The sequence below is a fragment of the Myxocyprinus asiaticus genome, chromosome 4, assembly GCF_019703515.2.
Source record: "Myxocyprinus asiaticus isolate MX2 ecotype Aquarium Trade chromosome 4, UBuf_Myxa_2, whole genome shotgun sequence".
Classification (NCBI taxonomy): domain Eukaryota; kingdom Metazoa; phylum Chordata; class Actinopteri; order Cypriniformes; family Catostomidae; genus Myxocyprinus; species Myxocyprinus asiaticus.
In genome coordinates this window covers 35,733,841-35,750,670 of record NC_059347.1, presented here as the reverse complement: position 1 = coordinate 35,750,670, position 16,830 = coordinate 35,733,841, and the positions used below count along the sequence as shown (strand labels likewise).

Sequence of the window (16,830 nt, the reverse complement as noted above, 5' to 3'; positions counted from 1 at the left end):
GTACATTCATTTGCATTGTTTAGAGAAGGAGGCCTGAAATGAAATCCTAAAAGTCTTAAATTCTGTTTTGATATAGAAAGTAACTCAGATACATCTTGAATGGCCTGAGGGTGAGTAAATTATCAGCAAATTTTCATTTGTGGGTGAACAATTCCTTTAAATTCTCCATTTGCAATGGTGAAATAAGGGCAAGGACTTCCTGTTCAATATGAAACCAGGGAGGGGCTCTCTCAGGTGGAAGCGACCAATGAGCCAAATGTCTGAGACCGAATGCATAATAATAAAACAAAATCTTGGGTAGGCCTAGCCCACCTTTGTCAATCGGCCTATGTAACTTGTTGAAATGTAATCTGGGACATTTACCATTCCAAATAAAGGACTTCACTATGCTATCAGATTGCTTGAAATAAGAGAGGGGGACATCTACAGGGAGAGACTGAAGCAGGTAGTTAAATTTTGGAATACAATTCATTTTAACTCTAACTAAATCACACAAATTTGCTGGGAATGAAATGCCCAAATACTTAAATGCCCTGTTTGGGCCTATTGAAAGTGCCCAGCTGAAAAGCCGTTACTGGGCAGTACGCTGTCAAAGCCAAAGCTTTGTATTTGTGTCTTGGTTGGCGGAAGCTTTCCATTCTTCAATGATTCCGTATACACTTCTAACAAAAGTGGAGCCAGTTCTTTAGCATAAGATCTAAAAAATTCAGTGGTAAAGCCATCTGGCCCCGGAGTCTTGCCTGTAGGCAGGGCCTTAATTACCTCGTCAATCTCCTCCAAGGTTATCTCAGAATCAAGATAATTTTTTTGCTCAGTAGTCAGTTTAGGGAGGTCAAATGGTTCCACAAAGTTTCTGATATCTTCATCAGTAGACGAAGACGTGGAACTATAAAGATGAAGATGGAATTCTTTAAAAGCATTATTAATATCAATGGACGAGGTAAAAATTTCACCACCAGCAGATTTGACTGAGGGAATGGTAGAAAAAGACTCTCTCTGCTTTATATATCTAGCCAAAAGCTTCCCTGCTTTTCCCCCCGACTCAAAATATGACTGTTTTGCCCTAAATAACCAAAACTCCACCTTCAGTGACAAAATAGTATTATATCTGTATTTCAATGGGGTCAATTCTCTGAGGCCATCAGATGACATTCAGCACTTCAGTTCTGTTTCAGTACTTTTAATATTCTCTTCCAACTCCACGAGTTCTCGTGCTTTGGATTTTTTTGGTGAATGAGGCATACTGTATGATCCGACCCCTAAGAACCACCTTAAGTGCCTCCCAAGCCAAGCCCACAGAGGATACTGAGGACCAGTTGGTCTCCATATAAACATTGATTTCAGCCATTCACAATTGTTGGAAATCAGGATTTTGCAAAAGGGATACATTAAAGTGCCAACTATATGATTTCTTTTTCTCCATATGTGGCAAAACCTCTAAACTCATCATCTGAAACTAAGATGTTTCCAATAGAGTAATCAACAACAGATGAAATGAGGGACTTAGATATAAAAGAAAAAATCTATTCTGGAATAAATCTTATGGACTGATGAAAAAAAATGTATAGTCCCTCCCAAATGGGTTCAAAAGTCTCCAAATATCTGTAAGACCAAGATATTTACACATCCTGTGAAGTGTCAGTGTTGCTCTAGGGGGCTTGCACACTTTTGCTTTGCTATGATCAAGGACTGAGTCCATCAAAGGATTAAAGTCTCCTCCCAATATTATATCATGATGGGTGCCAGCGGCTTGCAACATCCCTTCAAGATCTATAAAGAAGCCCTGATCATCAACGTTAGGTGCATAAATATTAGTCAAAATCAACCTTTGCCCCTGAATTTCTGCTATAACAATAATGACTCTTCCTAATTTATCTTTAATCTTTTTGAGACATTTGAATTGTAGATGACTCCAGATAATCGATCCATCTCTCGACATCCGACAATCTTGTAACCAACACAGAGAATTTCGTTTCCATCGCAGTAATTGATCGACGTATTACAACAAGATCCTCTAAATCAGCAACAACTTTTGTCAGCATCACCAACTTGCTCGGCAGTTGCCGTTGAATTTCTCCCGCCGCACCATCCAAACCGAGTCCCTGGTCTGTTGGCCCGTCCGAGGTACCAGCTTGAGCACGTAAGTGTCTTTTAATATCTCCAGAGCTCGAGGATTTTGAATTCTTTGCCATGTTGACTTCAAAGAACAGATATGTAGCAGAGTGTATCGAATCTCACCGGTTTATGAAATTATTTTTTTTTAAACTAGCAAAGTGCGCAGAGCTTGCCGTTTACACGTCTGCTCCTTGCATGGCGTCACGTGACTCCCCCACTATTGTGTTTTTTGTCTTGCGCCAGTTCATTGTGGTTGTTGACCCTGTTAGGTTTTCCCGTATTCGGCTCCTGTCTTGCCCTGTCATGTCTGTTCCAGTCCGGAGCATTTAACCCAGTGACACCAGTTTCATACACTAACCTTCAAACTCATCAATGTTACTTTGTTCATTTTTGAAGATGGCCAAAAACCTTTGTTCTTTTTGCATGTATGAAGACAAAATGTACAACTTTGGACTGCCACCTGCACTGCATCAAAACGTCTTTCAGTAATAAAGTGCTAGTTCACCCAAAAATTTAAATTCTCTCATCATTGTTTACTCACCCTAATGCCATCCCAGGTTTGTATGATTTTCTTTCTTCAGCAGAACACATCTAAAGAAAAATAGAAAGATATTTAATATTTGTTGGTCCTAAAAAGTGGCTGGTGATCAGACCTTTGAAGCTCAAAAAGTCACAGACAGTCAGCATAAATGTCATCCATAGGACTCTAGCAGTTAAATTAATGTATTTTAAAGAGATGCGATCACTTTTGGTGTGAAAAAGATCAATATTTAAGTACTTTTTAACTATAAACCATGGCTTCCAGTCAGCAGCAGTATGCGCCTTCATGAGAGCGCCGAGTTCACGCAGTCTCTCGAGTGACGTATTAGTGTTGGCATGTTATGGACGTAATCTCACTTTTTTTTTTTTCTCAGTTGAGACATCCAGGATAAGCACACAAACACACCATTGTGAGTAAACTAACAGATACAAATACAGATCTAAACCAAAACCAACTAAGCTTCTTTGTAGCGTTCCTCCTACTTGTAAACAGCGCTGCCAATGCGACTTTTACTCACGCATACTGGTGCTGACCGGAAACTATGCTTTATAGTAAAAAAGTACTTAAATATTGATCGTATCACTTTAGAAGACATTAATTCAACCGCTGGAGTCGAATGGATGACGTTTATGCTGACTGTCTGTGATTTTTTGCAGCTTTAAAGCTCTGATCACCATCCACTTGCATTTTAAGGACCTACTGTGTTAAGGACCTAAGATGTTTTTCTGTTTTTTTTTTTTTTTTCAAATGTGTTCTGGTGAAGAAAGAATCATACACACCTGGGATATCATGAGGATGAGTAAATGATGAGAGAATTTTATTTTTGGGTGAACTAAAATACAGTATGTTACATCACCCCCTTGTGGTCTTAAAGCTATTACAGGCAGACTACATTAAATGGAAGGTCGACTGACAGTGAACTGGAAAGCACACAAATTAGGCTTCCAATTTAAATGGTGGCTAATGTTAATATATTAATACCTCAAAAACATTTTGAGAAAAAAAGTGCTGATCAATAAACTATCAATAAACGATGTATCGTTCTTTTATAACATTCATAATAGAAATCCATGCAATATGCAAATAGTAGTGATGCAGGCAGTGCATGACAGAACAGTTGGCTCAAGCTGTGATGTATAAATTGAAGGCAAATTATAAAGAGGGTTTCTTATGTGTCAACAAGGTCCTAATGAGCAAGTCTGTGTGTGCAAATGTGTGTTTAGTCTCATCCATCTTTGTTTCCCCTCTGTTGATTTGTGGCCAAGCAGCCAGAGAGACGCTGCATTTGAAGCAGTTTTGCTTATCGCTGTGGAGCAGGTCTTGTTTGTGCTGTTCTGGCCACTTGGTTAAAATACGCAGAGATCTACTGCTCCCTCAGTGCATTTAACAATCAAATTTTTTCGCCTTCCCTCTCTGTTTTCTCGCTCACTTGTGTCTCCTCATTCATGTGCGTTTGCTTTAGAGTGTTGCCACCCAAGGACATTTTAGATTATCCTTGTTATAAACGCTGTTCTCTGATTTGTGCTGTGTGCTTTATTTGGACTGTGCTTTCCACACGTCACTGGTGTCTGCAGAGGGACATTTCTACATGGAGGAATGTTTCTCTGATTAAAAGTGTTTTGGAAAGAGTTTAATAGATGCTTTCTCTCTCTCTCTCTCTCACTCTGTATGTGTGTGTGTGTGTGTGTGTGTGTGTGTACATCAGTGGCGAATTCTCAGGGCCAGAAAAGCCTTCTGTGCTGGCCTAACATGTCAAATAAATAAATATTTTTCATCCATTCATTTTCAATCACATTTTTGCCTATGTATTTTTAATCGCTTTCCACTCTTAATTAATCTTCAAACAAATGGAGAAAAACTAAAAGTTTATCCAGTCAGAATTTATTCCTTGATGCTTACAAGCGAAGTGTGACAACTGTTTCACAAATAACATGCCCAAAGCAGCACGAGTTTGAGCTCCACACCGTCAGGCCTTCAGAATTTCCTCAGAATCCCTCAACAGTGCAAATGAATGGGCAACTAAAGTCAGATTGTCAGATTCATCAGCCAATCAGATTGATTTATTTGTTCTTGGTGGGTGTGATCTTTAGGATATGTTCTGGTCGAGGCCTTCTAGCTAGTCTTGAGTGACGCAATCACGCTTTAAGTGATGTACGTAATTTGAAAGCGAAGAGCGCGAGATCTTGCTGACGAGTCGGCTGTCATCACTGCTGGTATTGCCATTGAGAAAGAGATCCTTATGGATTTAAAAACCTAAGATGTTCTGCATGATTGTGCATTTGATTAATTAAACAGGAAAGGAGGGCTGATTTTCAGAAGTGCTTTTTGCATTATTATAGCAACATCAGGAGTTTTCTAAGTGTAAATTAGCCTGCTTGAGCATTCAGTGTCTGATCAAGTTTTGAGAAGTATTGCTGCATTCCATTCAACTCGGAAAGTCGGATTTTACAACTTCCTTCAGGAAAAGTGCAATGGAATGCATCTTGAAGTCAGAATTACAACTTGTAGGCTCGTGCAGAAATTCTCAACTCTGATTTCGCTGAGATGTAGGGGCATGATGTCACACAAACATGTCAACACTCAGGGAGATATACAAAGAAAGTGATAAACATTCACTTTAGGGGGCCCTGGGTAGCTCAGTGGTTAAGACACTGGCTACCACTCCTGGAGTTCATTAGCTCACTAGTTCAAATCCCAGGGCATGCTGAGTGACTCCAGCCAGGTCACCAAATTGGCCCGGTTGCTAGGGTGGGTAGAGTCACATGGGGTAACCTCCTTGTGGTCACTATAATGTGGTTCGTTCTCAGTGGTGCGCATGGTGAGTTGAGCGTGGTTGCTGCAGTGGATGGCATGAAGCCTCCACACATGCTATGTCTCCGTGGCAACAAGCCACATGATAAGATGTACAGGTTGGCAGTCTCAGAGGCAACTGGGATTTGTCCTCCACCACCCAGACAGAGGAAAATCACTACATGACCATGAGGACTTAAAAGCACATTGGGAATTGGGCATTTCAAATTGGGAGAAAAAGGGGAGAAAGTCCCCCCTAAAATTTGTTTTCACTTTATTAAGTAATATCGATAAATGAGTTTGTTTCCACATTACATGATATTAGAAACAGGTGCATAAAACATGGTAAATTATAATCTCTTTTGATAATCGTATACCTGAAGCACAAATGCTAGTGCTGCAGCATTGTTTATCAGTTGGGTTGCTAGGAGACATCTCTAATGAGAGTCAAACCCCTGCTAAGATAACAGGAGCATTGCAGTTTTGTTTCCTTAAACGTCATCTTATGGAATGCATTTATGGTCAAAGATCGGAAATATCAATTAGGAATGTCCCACATCCAACTTGAATGGAACGCAGCATAACCATGTACCCTGACGAAATGAAATTTATTGCAAGAAACATTTAAATTGCAAATATTATTAAATAGATTTTTCCAGGTATTATAGACCTCCTTGGTAGATTTTTATGAAAAATTATGATTTTTGAATGTCTGTTCGGGAGACGTTCATTTCACAAAACAGTCATGCTACAGTTAAAATTAGGCTTGCTTGAGCATTAAGTGTCGTTTCAAGTTCTGGCTTTCGTGCGTGGACGTGTTTTTAAAATGTCAATTGGTATTATTAGTTAGCTGCGACATAATGAATGATGCCCAAAGGCATAGGGTGTCTTATTCATTGTGAAACTTAATGGCATGAATCACACTGAAGGCCTAGACTTAAAATGCTCAGCTCGCCACTGGTGTACATGTACTTTGCTATAGTTTGGGAACAAAGGGTGCATCTCAGTCAGCTCTTTAGTTCAGTAGTCAGGGCACTGGCCTAAGAGTCAGACAGGGCTGTCCCATGCTCAAACTAGTGCCAGTGTACTGAAAAGTTTCCTTCCTAAAATTCCCAGAATTCACGTAAAAAGCAGTGAGCATTGCTGCTCACTATGTTCACTTACCAGAAACGTTGGCATGTCTTCTAAAGTCTCTCAGGTCATTAGCAGATGATTACAAATGTAAATTTATGAAGGCAAAGTCTTATTTTCTTTTTTTTTCATCCATAATGTGCATGAAAAGGAAACAAAACTTTTACATACTGAAGTTGTTAGAAGTGTTGGGCCTCATGTATTCAGATAGAAGACAAAGGCAGGCCTAACACAGTCATAAAACCTAACTCAGCCCCCACATACCAAGTCGAAAATCTTACTGATAAAAATCGCGCCAAAATCAAACAAAGGGAGTCCAAAACAGACTACAAATCCCATGAAGCCTTGCTCACTAAAGGATCGAACTCTCAACTCCGCCGAGAATTAGCAGCCGTGCCCGCCGTCAGAGCGAGGAAACGGCATCCCGTCATCACCCGAGCCTCGAGGAACCGAGTCTGAGTTAAAGGACGGATGAACACACATTCTGCATCCTCATGTGATTCAAGTAAGAGGTTTACGTCTGGGCAGAGATAGAATATTATAGTGTGTTATTCTTGTGTTTCAAGGTTTTTGCTTGTACAGTTTACAGACCGCCATGTCCGCTCATTATTAATACTCAGGGTATTAATTATCACAAATTTGTTTTGCTGTATTGTGGTGCAACCAAATTGGACTGTTGTGCATTTTCGCCATCGCGGGTGAGACAGGCAAACTGAGTTTATCCATTAAAGAGTCAAAGAACGTGGCACTTTTATGAGCCGTCCACCGCTTCTCTGAGCGATAAACTAACAGCTGCTTTCTCTCCCACGATCGCGAAATCGTCTTTGGGGCCGTCACTTTATTTTCTCTCTCTCTCTCGTACTAACCACACACACACACACACACACACACATGCGCGCGACCCCTCACAAACTTTCTGGCACACATTTTTGGCTCGTAGATAGCTTCGTGCTAAAGCTCAGCTTTGTCCCTAAGCTATCGTACAAGCGGGTACACGCGGTAACTGGTAGACGCCATTGACCGGTTTCTCTCCGGCCACATTTGCGGTCATATTCCCTGGCCGGAAGTCTCACGTGACATACTCTCCACGAGAGTCACGTCCACCATTTTGTGCGCGTCCCTCCTTACACACACACACACACACACACACACACACACACACACACACTCGCTCTCACACACACACACACACACACACACACACCCTCATGTGTTATAGGATTATTTTGATTTCCATATCTAATCATATCACTGTTTAGTTTGTAATTGTAAGTCGGAAGTTTATTGACTGCATTGTATTAATTATTAATTGATATTACTGCATAAATAAAATTTGTTTATATTACAAAGAGAAGTGTTTTGGTTTGTTTTGCATACGCCTGTGTCATGCTGATGGGATGTCAGTGCTCAGATTCAAGCCTTCATTCATTGTTTTTTCGCGAAAATCGAAATTTTTCGGATGTCAATTTTCCTAAGAAAACGATCTTATATTTAGACTGTTATACTATCTGGTTATTAGTCCCTGACTCCAGGGTGGTGCCCCATCAATGTTAACTCTTATTAATATTCTATTGGTTTTTGATAATTGATAATTATGTTTGATTGTTGTTGAATTTGAATGATCAATAAGCTAGTGTTAATTTTAATTAATGTTTCATCGATGTTAACAATTAACGATTATCTTTGATAATTGTTGATTTATAGGATTAGAAAAAGCTAACATTGATTCTCATCAATGTTTTATTGATTTTAATAATTAATAATTGTCTTTGATAATTATTAATTATTGCTAATAACCAAACCCGCTCCTAAACATAGTGCACTACATTTACTGGAGCCCCATATGAGGTTTTAATGAGTTAGATTCAATTAATTAAATTAAATATTAATTAATAACTAAAGAAATAATAATTAAATTTTTCTGATAGTAACACTGACCTAAACAACCAGTAAAGCCCTATAGAAGATTAGAAATTCACCACTATGTGTTTTAGTTTTTTCATTTATTATGCATGTTCTCTTTCATAGAAGTACACTGTAAAAAGTGGTAACTTGCAGCTGTAACCTTAAAGAGTTGTTTTACCTTGATCTAACCTTTCAAAATGAGTTTTGTTGGTGTAACCTAATGTATTCAGTTTGATTAACTGATGTTAAATAATATTTTTGACTTGAACAAAACCAGTTAATTTAGATGCATGATAATGTCTTTTATGCATCAATATTATTGATTAATATCAGTTTTAATGTGCGGCCTCTTAATTGTATAGCAGATAATGAGTCATCAGTATACCAATGTTTAGTGGATCAACACCCTTGCTAGTGCCAAATTCATGTTCATGATATACTAATTCACCACATAGGAAACTAGGGAGCAAGTTCAGTCGCACCCAAAATTGTCCCCAAATGTGAGCTAAATCCGTCTAAGCCTCCCTTTGGGGACATTCATGGACGTCCTCAATTGGAAAATTGATTAAAGTATAAAGACCTATGCTGTGTCCCTATTTAGCTAAATGTGTGTTTGTTTGTGTGTGTGTGCATGCTCTACTGAGGGAAACTCCAATTGTTCCCTGACTTGAAGAGCTCATCTATTTGGGCACGGCTTTTGACACCAGTGATGCTGCCATGTCAATAGAGGGGTAACAAACTGGAGCCAGCCAGCCAAGCCAAGAGTTTAACTGGCTGGCTGGCTGGCTGAGCCTGTGTATGTGTGTGTGCATGTGTATAAGTGTGTTTGAATGTGTGTGTGTGTGTGTGTGTGTGTGTGTGTGTGTGTGTGATCTCCCCAGAGGTACATCTGCTCCGTGGTGAGAAGACAGAGCGGAACATTTATCATAGCTTTGAGGAGAAAACAACATGTCACACACACATGCACACATATACACACAAGCACACACAAACTCTCAACACCCATAAAAGCTGGTCACAAGCTGTCTCAGAGTCAGAAACACAGATGGAGAGAAACAGAGGTCGGAATGAGATTAGTAAAAGAAGCATAGGGGTGGAGGTTGGAGGGTGATCTAAATGTCCCCCATCCTCTGAGAGATTGGACACGCAGTTAGGTACCAGTTCCCTCATCGCATTGTATCCATGGACAACTTTGCCAATGCACCCTGACAGCCAACCATATGCCTGGAATAAATCTCACAGGCAATCAGGACTCACTGGAGTGACGTGATCAACTGAGACAAGTGCCTCAAATTATGCCAAGCTTTAATCATAATACCCCTCCCAACCAAAAGAGGAAAAACACTAAGACTCTAGGATGTAACATTGTGCAGATTCTAAAATTCAGAAATATCAATAGAACTGCAGCAATAGGGCCAATTACATTTGTGGACAGACATCTCATTTAAAAGGTCTGCTATACCAGAGTGCCGCAATAATACTGCTACAGGGTGTTATAGTAAATCTGAGTGTCGTGGGATGACACCAGCAAAAAGTGAAAGCACACTCCACTGTGGTTGCTATGAGAAGCTCAGAGGTTAATACTGAATATTTGATGCAAACACTCTCTCACTGATCTGCCTCAGTTCTGTACAGCAATCCAAGTCTCTTTACTGTGTTTCATGTAAATGGTGTTTGAGGAAAGGCAGGTAAAGAAAAGAATTACAAATGTGTCAATGCCGAAAACCCATTTGTTAGTTTATTTGTCCACTTCCACATGCTCCCATGGCTACCAGTGTAAGACTCCACTAAAAAATCGCCACTTTCAATTTGGCGTGCTGTGTGCTTTATTTGGATCTGTAATGCTTTCCACGTGTCACATAAATGAGGCTAGAAATAGAAGTGCAGACTGTTCTGTTTGTATTTAATTAATTAGGCCCATTATGTTGTATTATATTGTATACATGGGTGTTGATCGTTCAGCCGAAGAAACACTGGAAATACATCTTAAAAAAGACAAACAATTTCAGTTGACATAAGGTTGTGACAATTAGACATGACCAAGGACCTTAAATGGATAGTTCACTTAAAAATGAAACTATTGTCAGCATTTACTTTCCATCATGTTGTCCTAAACCTGTATGACTTCCTTCTTCCGTGGAACACAAAAGGAGATGTTATGCAGAATGTTATGCACAGTCACCATTCACTGCCATTGTATGGAAAAAAAGATGCAATGAAAGTTAACATTCTGCCTGACATTTCTTTTTGTGTTCCATGAAAGAAAGAAAGTCATATAGGTTTGGAATGATACAGCATAAGGTGAGCAACTGATGACAGAATTAAAAATTTTGGGTGAACTACCCTGTTAAGATACTACAACACGCTGAATGGACTCACTTTCCATCACATCAAAGTAAATATGTCATCTAACCTGGTGTAATGTAGCCTTATTACACAACAGATGTTATACAGTTCATAAGTTTTTCATTTCTGTTATTTTAGAGATGCTGTTCATCATTAATTCTTTGCATTCTGTCCAAATGCAAAACCTCAAAAAGATTTATAAACAACCTAGATACTGGTCCTGTCCCAGTACAGGGCCTATTTAGCACACGTACTCCGCGTGCAAGGCAGCGGTGTTCTCGCCTTTCACCGCAGTGAAGCGGACGGCGTTGAATCTGGGCGGAAGCCTGGCGAACTTAATCGCATAGCCGAGTCGGACAGTCCTGATCAGCCAACGTGATGGGTTGGGGAGTATGAGTCACGCCCCCAAGCTCTGTGCGAGGGGGACCAAGGGAACAACCGTGTCGGACGTACCGGCAGGCGGGGCCTCGTGACGGGGCGGAGCCTGAGGTGCCACTTGTGGCCGTGCCGAGTCTAAGGATATCAAAGCACTTACCTGGCTCCTTGTGACTACCCCCGGAACGGGGGAGGGGGGAGGAAGAAGTGCGTCCTCGTGACTCATAGAGACCATCACACTGGAAGCAGACTTGTGCCACAGCTGGGCACGCGGGGGCAGAAGTCCCACCTCCGGGGTGCCGAACCTGCCAGAGAGAAATGGTGTCCGGCGGTCGTGATAACGACGGCCGTGAACACCGACTGTGAGGCTCAGGAAGTGAGGGAACTGCTCTTTTCTTGACAAAGTGGGTACCGCAGCCCGTTGGGCATGCGGCGAAATCAGAAGAAAAGAAAAATAAGGATTCTCCACCCGACCCTCCATCGGGGGAAGAAGTGGTCTCTTTACCAGCTCCTGAAGGATGAGTTCCCAACTTCCTGGGCTGCCCGTCTCAGGGGCGCTTTGAAGCCTTCCTCGGGTTCTTGGTGGCCGGCCATGAGACGGGTGGCATCTGTTTCCTGCGGGCAGCTCCACGCCGGAGCCGGCCCACTGGGGCGGGCTGCAATGGAGCCAGTGTTACCTCCGCAGGGGGATGCCCTTGGCGACGAGCAGACGGGGTGCGGGGCCTCGACTCCATCTGCTTCCTTACTGTCGAAAACTGCAGGGCAAAGTCTCCGACGGCATCGCCGAATAGGCCAGCCTGGGAGATGGGGGCGTCAAGGAATCGAATCTTGTCAGCCTCTCTCGACTCAACCAGGTTGAGCCAAAGGTGGCGTTCCTGGACCACCAAGGTGGACATCGCCTGCCCTAGAGACCGCACTGAGACTTTCATCGCCTGGAGGGCGAGGTCGGTCGCCGAGCGCAGCTCCTGCATTAATCCCGTGTCAGAACTACCCTCGTGCAGTTCTTTAAGTGCCTTGGCTTGGTGCACCTGCAGGAGAGCCATGGCATGCAGGGCAGAGGTGGCACGTCCAGCAGCGCCATACGCTTTAGCCGTCAGTGATGACGTGAGCCTACAGGCCCTGGACAGGAGCCTCGGACGACGCCTGATCCACCCGAAGAATCGGAAAGAACCCCATCACCGCCCCACCGTCGTGGGTAGTGAGAGTGGAGGAGTTCGCGAATCGGTTGCGGGCCGTAAAAGGTGCCTGCCACGACCATGTAAGCTCCTCATGCACTTCCGGGAAGAAAGGAACGGGGGCCAATCATCGAGCCACGGGGGTTCGGGGGGAAGCAGAGGGTTCCACTCCAGCCCGACACTCGCGGCTGCCCGCGCAAGCATGGCCTTTTCTCAAAGATCAGAGATGTCTGGGGCTCCCAGGAGTGACCCCTAGTGTCACGTCATCGACACAACGTTGAGTGAATGACAGAAGGGGAACCACTCTTGCATTTTCTTATAGCACATACAGTACTCATTCAAAATTATACAACTCCAACATTTAAACTTTAAAACTTTTGTAACTCAGACCTAACAATATGATAATAAAACCAGATATGACACTGTGTGTGTGTGTGTGTGTGTGCGCATGTGTGTGTGCGCATGTGTGTGTGAGCAGGTTTAAGTGGTTTACGAGGACTTTTTTTTGGTTACAAACTGGTAATTACAAGGGTATTATGCTATAAATGTGGTTTATGAGGACATTTCTAGTGTCCCCATAATTTAAATCGCTTAAAAAAAACATACTAAACGATGTTTTATTGAAAATGTAAAAATGCAGAAAATTTTTTGTGAGGGTTAGGTTTAGGAATAGGGTTAGGGTTAGGGGATAGAATCTATAGTTCGTACAGTATAAAAATCATTGTTTATGTCCTCATAATGATAGCTGCACCAACGTGTGTGTGTGTGTGTGTGAGTGTATGAATGTGTATGTGTCTATGCATGCTTGCAGATATATGCTGGTGGGTGCGTGAAAGCACAGCATGGGGTTCTTTGAAGTCTTGTTAATGCTCTTTAATGAGGCAAGAGGATATGGGGGCAAGTTCGGCCATCCTCTTACACTCTCTTGCATAGTGAGATGTACAAACACTTGCAATAGCGAAATCAGAGACATCTGTTCTTCTTACTTTCTATAAATCCATGGTTCCCACTCCTTTTGACCAAATAATTTCCAGTTGTTTGTGATTACTGTATAGGGAATAAGCATTTTTATAGAGATTGCACTAACAAAGAGCAATTACTAGCTGCTATTTTTTTAAGCTGAGCAAAATGAGAAAAACGCATTTTCACTATCGAAATTTCCAGGATATTTTTATTTTTATTTCAATAACTTCTGCAGGTCTGGAAACCACAGTTTCAAATTTCATGATTTTTTTTTTTTTTTTTTTGCAGGTTTTTCATGACTGGCAACTGTGCAAATCTCTTCCTTCTGTAGATTAAATGTAGTCTTGTAATATTTTTAGAATTGTTATCTTACACAGTCACACTCACACACTCATTGTGCTGGTGTTTATCTTTGGTAATCAGGTCATCTCGACCCAGTGGCTGGTGTAATGTGCTTGTAATCTGCAGGTTGTGAGTCTGTGTTCCAGAAAATTCTGCGCAGCCCTTGAACAAACCACTTAACTCAATTCACAGCCCAGCTGTTGCTGCCAGATAGAAGTTACAGTCATGTTTGCCTAATCACACACAGACAATATACAATTTATTATATTCATGCTAAATGATAGCGATTTGAAGCTTTGTGTTCTGTTTTATCTTATCTTGCAGATAAGTTTCTGGGGAACATGTTACGAAGTTACGGACGAATCCTTAGTGTTTCATTTACGGCTGAGCTGGAAGAGCTCTTGCCCAGAAGTGTGACTGTGGTGCTGGAAGGATCCGGAATATCTGTTACTGCTAATTTGTACTCTCAAAAAAAACCTTATCCCTCATTGGACAAGACACCTATCAACACCCTCACTCTCAGGTGTGTGTGTGAGTGCAAGTTTGTTATTCCTTACCATATATTCACTCAAATGTAGGCTGATTATTAGCATTCAAGCAAGACTGAAATGTATTTTTTGTTGGTAATTTGCAACCAAACAATGAATGCAATGTGAATATGATACAGCACAGGTGATTCAAAGATTAGTTTTGGCTTGAAAGATTCAAACTACAGTATAACTGTGTAATGGCTTGACAAAACAATTTCTAAGCAGTATTCATAATTCTCTAGACTTCACAGTGCTTACATAAAGAGAACTAAAATTAGATGCCACTGGTCATTCTAAAACAGCCTCATTTGAACTAAGGCTGGGAAAATTATTGATTTTGCGATGCATTGCAGCCTTTATTTGAGTGATCTTGACGAAAAGGTGCTTGTTCTAAATGCCTTAATTTTGCAATTTGCTGTTACTGTATGTAATAATCTTGTTCAGCTTGTGTGAGAATAACTAAGCAAACAATCTTCTCACTAAAGTAGGTGCTGTTATTATATTTTTAATGGCCCCCTGGGAGCCCTCATCCCATTTGTAAGAATGTATATCGATAATAGGGTCTGAAATATAATTCTGAATATAAATTTTCCTTTAACAATTTTAATAATGACACGTAAAATATATCATTTTGTAAATAAATACAATATGACAAAGCATATTAAAGTTTCGTCCTTGCAACTTTTAAAGCATCCCAACAACAAATTTATAATTTGTGTAATTGAAAATAGAAATAATTAGTACACAGCACTTCAAAATTCAGAATGAAATGCTGTTGTTCATGTTGCTAATGAGCGTGTTCATTGCATTTCAGTATAAATTTACAATCTGTGATGGGTGAAACAACACCAGATTTATAACAGGGATTAATGTTTAGAAATAGAAGTAGAATACATATTGTAGTTGTTCCCAATTTTCCAGGTTATTCTTGCAACATTACTAAAAAGCTGGCAATTACTAATGCTAAAAGGCATACATTTTGAAATGACTTGAAAAAGCTTATCTTTTGTGTTTTCTGAGGAAGGTGTTTCAGTTTCCATGGTAGACTGAAACATTTTCCCATTAGGACCAAAGAACAGAGTGAGGAGAGCAGACATGTGTTTCAAACACATGGATTCTTATCAAGCTTTTTCTGATATTTATAATACTGTAACAACATAAATAAACATTAGGAAACAATTGCAATAACGACATCTGTGTGTATGCGAGATTTTGTGTGTATGTGGCATCTTGTGGTATTTTTACTTGGCAGACTGTACTGTTAACCTGAGCTTGTCTGTTGATTAGAGCTGTTTACAAATGCAATATTGTTATGACAGATGCTTTCTTACCAGAGTGACAAGAAAATACATGTTTATCACAATTTGTAAACAGGAACTGGGAGAGTGGGATAATACTGGAGCAAAGGATAGGTAACTGGGAAACAGGAATCACAATGCTATGAGGTTACTGTATACAGTACGTGTTGTGTGTCTTAACGGCGCTATACAGTAGAGTTTAAAGGAATATTTCAACCACAAAATGAAATAGTCATTTACTCATCCTCATGTTGTTCCAGACCCATATGACTTACTGTATGTTTTTCCTTGGAACACAATGTTTGGCAGAATAACAGCCTCAGTCACCATCCACTTACATTCTATGGAAAATTTGCAATGAAAGTTTATGGTGACTGAGGCTATCATTCTGCCTAACATCTTTTGTGTTCCATGGAATAAAGCTGTATGGGTTTGAAACAACATGAGAGTGAGTAAATGATGACAGTATTTTCATTTTTGAGTGAACCATCCTTTAAAGCAGCATTGGAGAACACTGCAAATCCAATGATTTCAATGGGGATGGTGAATTGCAAGGATGTGGAGGAAAAATGCCAGGGTCCGTCAGTGCTTTCTCTAGTGCAGGGGTCTTCAAGCGTTTTCAGGCCAAGGATCCCATGGTGGATAGAAAGGTGAAGCAGTGGCCCAGAATAATATGCATATAGTACCATATTAATGTGTTTATAAACTTTATGACACTTACATTGCAAACCCATTAAAATAATGGAGTGTCTATTTGCACCCCGGTGTAAATAGCATCTGTCACACTGTGTGGCTATTTGCACCCCTATAGTCTGGTGGAACCACAGGAATATATGACAAACTAACCAACCAGTGGCGTGGGGTGTAAAGACGGAGTGTGAATGTTACTGTTGTCCTAGTGACTGCAGTTCGAATCCATGTCTTGTACCACTCTTTGTACCATCCGATTTCCTGTTTCCACTCTTAATATTTCCTTTAATACTACTTAAAATAATAGACAAAAATGAATATAAATGTTGATTTCATTGCAGTTATTTGGGTACGGTGAATGTTGGGGAGTGCAGAGAAGGGTTTGATCTGGAGGCTTGGTCTGTTGATCACACTCATTCCCACATGAAACCATGGTTACTGTAGTAAAACCAAGGTTATTTTTTTCTAAGGGAAGGTTAAGGTTAGGTTTAAGTGTAGGGGTTAATGTAGTTTGTCTGTGGGAATCTAAATAAACACAATGAACACACTGCAGTGATGTCCATACTGTATGCTAGTATTTAAATATCGGTGCAAATAGTATCTGACACTATTAGTACCAAGGGTTAAAT

At 40.7% G+C, this 16,830-nt stretch overlaps 1 protein-coding gene across 1 annotated transcript in view; it reads left to right on the top strand.

The window, feature by feature from the left end:
- LOC127440120 (laminin subunit gamma-3-like) overlaps positions 1-16,830 on the top strand; it is a 166,260-nt gene that overhangs the window by 95,441 nt on the left and 53,989 nt on the right. The window contains exon 10 of the mRNA XM_051696522.1: positions 14,008-14,206. Coding sequence (XP_051552482.1) covers positions 14,008-14,206 — 199 coding nt within the window. The remainder of the gene's footprint in view (positions 1-14,007; positions 14,207-16,830) is intronic.